The 3,717-nt window shown below is 31.3% G+C and overlaps 1 protein-coding gene across 1 annotated transcript; it reads left to right on the top strand.

The window, feature by feature from the left end:
* Window positions 1-2,587: 2,587 nt before the first annotated feature.
* On the top strand, window positions 2,588-3,717 carry EIN_499050 (hypothetical protein; the record flags this gene model as incomplete). Its single annotated transcript, XM_004261388.1, has 1 exon — window positions 2,588-3,717. A coding segment is annotated over one exon (1,130 nt), but the record flags the coding sequence as incomplete, so codon positions are not given.

Below are 3,717 nucleotides of genomic sequence, written 5' to 3'. Positions count from 1 at the left end.
AGTGATAGAAAGGGTTTTCCAATCAATGCTTTATCATTTCCAAATACTTTGAAAACACTCAGTTGTAATTTTATTGGTGTCAATTCCGAGTAAGTCAATGTAACACCTTGTTTGATACTGACTTCTAAAAAACTTATAGTGTCAAACTGTTTGATAAGTGTATGTGTGTTCCGTGTATTTTGACATTTTCCGTTTTAATAAAATTTGACATTAGAATTGAGTATAGACTTTCAAACTAATAAATAAGTATGTCAGAATTTGTCTCTGAAGTTTGAAGATCAGCTATATGTAAGGTATCAACGTGATTTCAATTTGTGGTGTTTTAAACACTACTAAGAACAGCTATTCTAGTGCAATGATTGATTTTTGCATCAAATACGACACATATTTAAATATCATTTCGCAGATAACCCGGAAATGTCACTTTAAAAATTTAACATATTGTTGAACTCAACTTTGAAAATATAATATCATAAGTGATGTGCCTTTTTACAATTGAGTGACTTGTCTTTGTTGAAGGAGCCATCACCGAAACATTTCACAACAACACCATTTGTGCGCCTCGAGCACTCCAAGTCATCAACATATAGAAAAGTGGGTCAGACGAGCAGTATTTACAAAAATACATTTACATGACTAATGTGTTTACCAACAAATACAACCACAATAAGGTATTTTATGTATCCCAAACCGAACGAACACAAAGAAGACACAGAAATGTTGTCACTAACACAATTTGCATTTTCATATACAACATACACGATAAAGTATTGTACTTCACAACACTTGAATACTAAATATATTATGTTGTGTTTTAATGGTTGTATATTGTTAGAAATACAACGATATATTATTCGAAGGCAACCATGTATAGGTCATGGCACCTTGTTGCGTCGTAGTCATACAAAATATTAACTATTCAATTTTAGAGTAAACCAACTTTTCATTTTTGAACATTACCATTTACATTAAAGCATTTCGTGTATTTTGTTTAATGACATTATAACTTGTTATAAAAAATTGTTAATTCAAAATAATATAACCAATATAAGACATTTTCTTCAATGAAATGTTAAAAAGAATGACGTACTAAGTATTATTTTTGAAAACTTATTGAAATATTATAAATTTATTATACTTTATTAACAATAAAAACAACACATCTATGTTGTAACATAATAACAAATAACAGTTTAATGTAATATTAATTACTATAAACATAAAAACAAACTTTCTAACACCATCGAAGACCACTCTTATCATATATGAAATAACATTTTTGGTAAACACAACGGAATGTCTGTTTGAGTTTTTGTGAATCGCTGTTTTTAGTAACAAAAAGAGAAAATGTCTGGTTAGCAACAGAGATAGCTGAAGCCTCTGCCATTGTTTTTGATTGGGTTTTGAAGCTGTAGGAAATAAACGCATTGGCTATTGAATCGATGATGTTGTCTGGGGTTTCAATCCCTTCTTTAACCAAATAAGGATTGCCTTCTTTGGTTTTTACATCGAAGGTAAAAAGTACTTGGATTTTGGTTGAGTGTTCTTCCATTTAGTAATTAAGAGTTTAAGATTTGTTAATATTAAAAGTGTGGTTTATTTAATTATTATATAATTTAGTGTTTTAAAGTTAAATATAAATCAAAACGTTACTTTGCGCCAAAACATGCGACAAAAAAAAACAAAAAAACAAAAAAATGACGTTTTATATAAAACTTTTTATTTGTTTTATTTTATTAGATGTAAATGAGAAAAAGAAAAACCCTATTTTTTTCAAGACTCAAAAAACAAAAAATACAAAAAATGTTTTATTTTTATATAAAAAATATGTATTTATAGCGGGGTGTGGGTGTAAAAGGTAAGTCCCGATTTTTTATTGAACTAAAAAAAATAAAAAAATAATTAAATTAAATACATTTTACTTTTATTTGATAAGTAAAAGTAAATGATTTGTTTCATTATAAGATTTGAACTAAAAAGGCGAAATAAAGTTTTGTTTTCGTTAAACAAAAAGTACCCTTAAAATTTTATGATATAATTTATTACTATAATTTAACTAGTAATTTAATAATGTATTATTTTATCGAAAATGAATTAGGATTCTAATTTAAAAATAACAATAAAACTATTGTTTATGGTTTTATATATATATATGTGCTTTTCAGTTTTTTGTATTACAAGTTGTATTTCCGCGAAAATGGCGTAAATTCAATAACAAATTTGGCACAATTGAACCATTGGTATTGTCAGATAAAAATAACGCTTTTAAAAATTCAAAGAAAAATGTCTCTCGGCAAAAATTGTGAACTAAAACACTATACAATAATAAAAATATAAAAAATTGAAATAAACCCGTTTATTAGCAGTTTTTAGAATATGTTATTCGTTTTTTTATTACACTTTTTAAGTTGCCAACCAAAAAAGAAGAGAATGCTTTCATCAAAAAAAAAGAGTGGCCAATCGAGTCGATTCCCGCTTTTTTCCGCGGGGTCAAAAACACTCGAAATAGAAATCCATAGAAAAAAGATCTTTTTTTATACATTGTTTTTTCGACTAAAATTTGTAGAATCACCAAAACTAGAGTTTCATGCAAGAGAAAAGCGTCCCAACAAATGAAAATGGGGTTTTGTTGGTGTCGTCCGAAGACATCCCACGAACGCTCAAACAGCGCAAGAAGAATTGGAAATGTGTCTTTCCCAACTGTAATGAACCACTTAAGACAAGATTCAATTGTTACGCGCACGTTTGGGACAGTCATTTAAGGGCGTATTACACTCAAAATTTCCCGAATATGTACCCAGTCACTGCTTTTAAGAAAACAGCAGACAAAAATCCAATGAAAGTTTTAGCTGAGAAATATATGATTCAACTCGTTGAAAAACCTCCATCAAAACAAAGAATAGAAACTGATCAGAAGCAAAAAATACAAATCCAAAATACAACACAAAATGAAAACAACGTTCTTAACACTACAAACAACCCTATTGAGACTAATGGAACAACTCAAACATATAATAATATAACAAACCCGTGTGAGACTCAAGTCAATAACACACAAACGCCAATTTCTGTGAAACAAGAAGAACACCACACGTCGAGCCTTAATGAGACAGAACAAAACTTGTCGGATTTGTCGGGAACAACTCCTTTTGTTCCTGATAATCAGAACTACCCATTCGCATTTTTGAATGGATTTAAACAACTGAATTATTCACAGCCAACGTTCATCCAACAATACCCACAACAGTGCACCGTTGCTGTGGAACAACAAAATTGGGACCAACAACAAAACGTCAATGTGCAAACAGCCCAACAACCACAGAACTCCGACGACTTCATTAAAATCGAGCAAATCAGCGAGCAATTAAAGCGCCTTCATGTGTATGGTGAGATCTTTGCAGAGAATGGGTATTTGGTGCGTTCCGATGCGAGAACAAAGACAGACATCACACGAATTGAAGACGCTTTGTCTTCCGTGACTGGTCTTGTTGGGCGGAAATACGCATACAAGACAGACCCAACGAAGGTGAAGTGTGGGTTTGTAGCACAGGAGATGCAAGAGGTGTTACCGGACTTAGTCCAGAAAGATGCGGATGGCAATTTGAGTGTCGATTACCTTGGGGTAGTGCCTTATATCGTCGAAGCGCTGAAGACCATTCATCAAAACACATTAGAACTCCAGTCGAATGCTAAGACGGAGTACAACGACTTGTCAAA

This window comes from Entamoeba invadens (assembly GCF_000330505.1).
Source record: "Entamoeba invadens IP1 unplaced genomic scaffold scaff_1105074724605, whole genome shotgun sequence".
In the NCBI taxonomy this organism is placed as follows: domain Eukaryota; phylum Evosea; order Mastigamoebida; family Endamoebidae; genus Entamoeba; species Entamoeba invadens.
The sequence above is the reverse complement of the archived record's forward strand: the minus strand, read 5'-3'. Positions and strand labels throughout refer to the sequence as shown.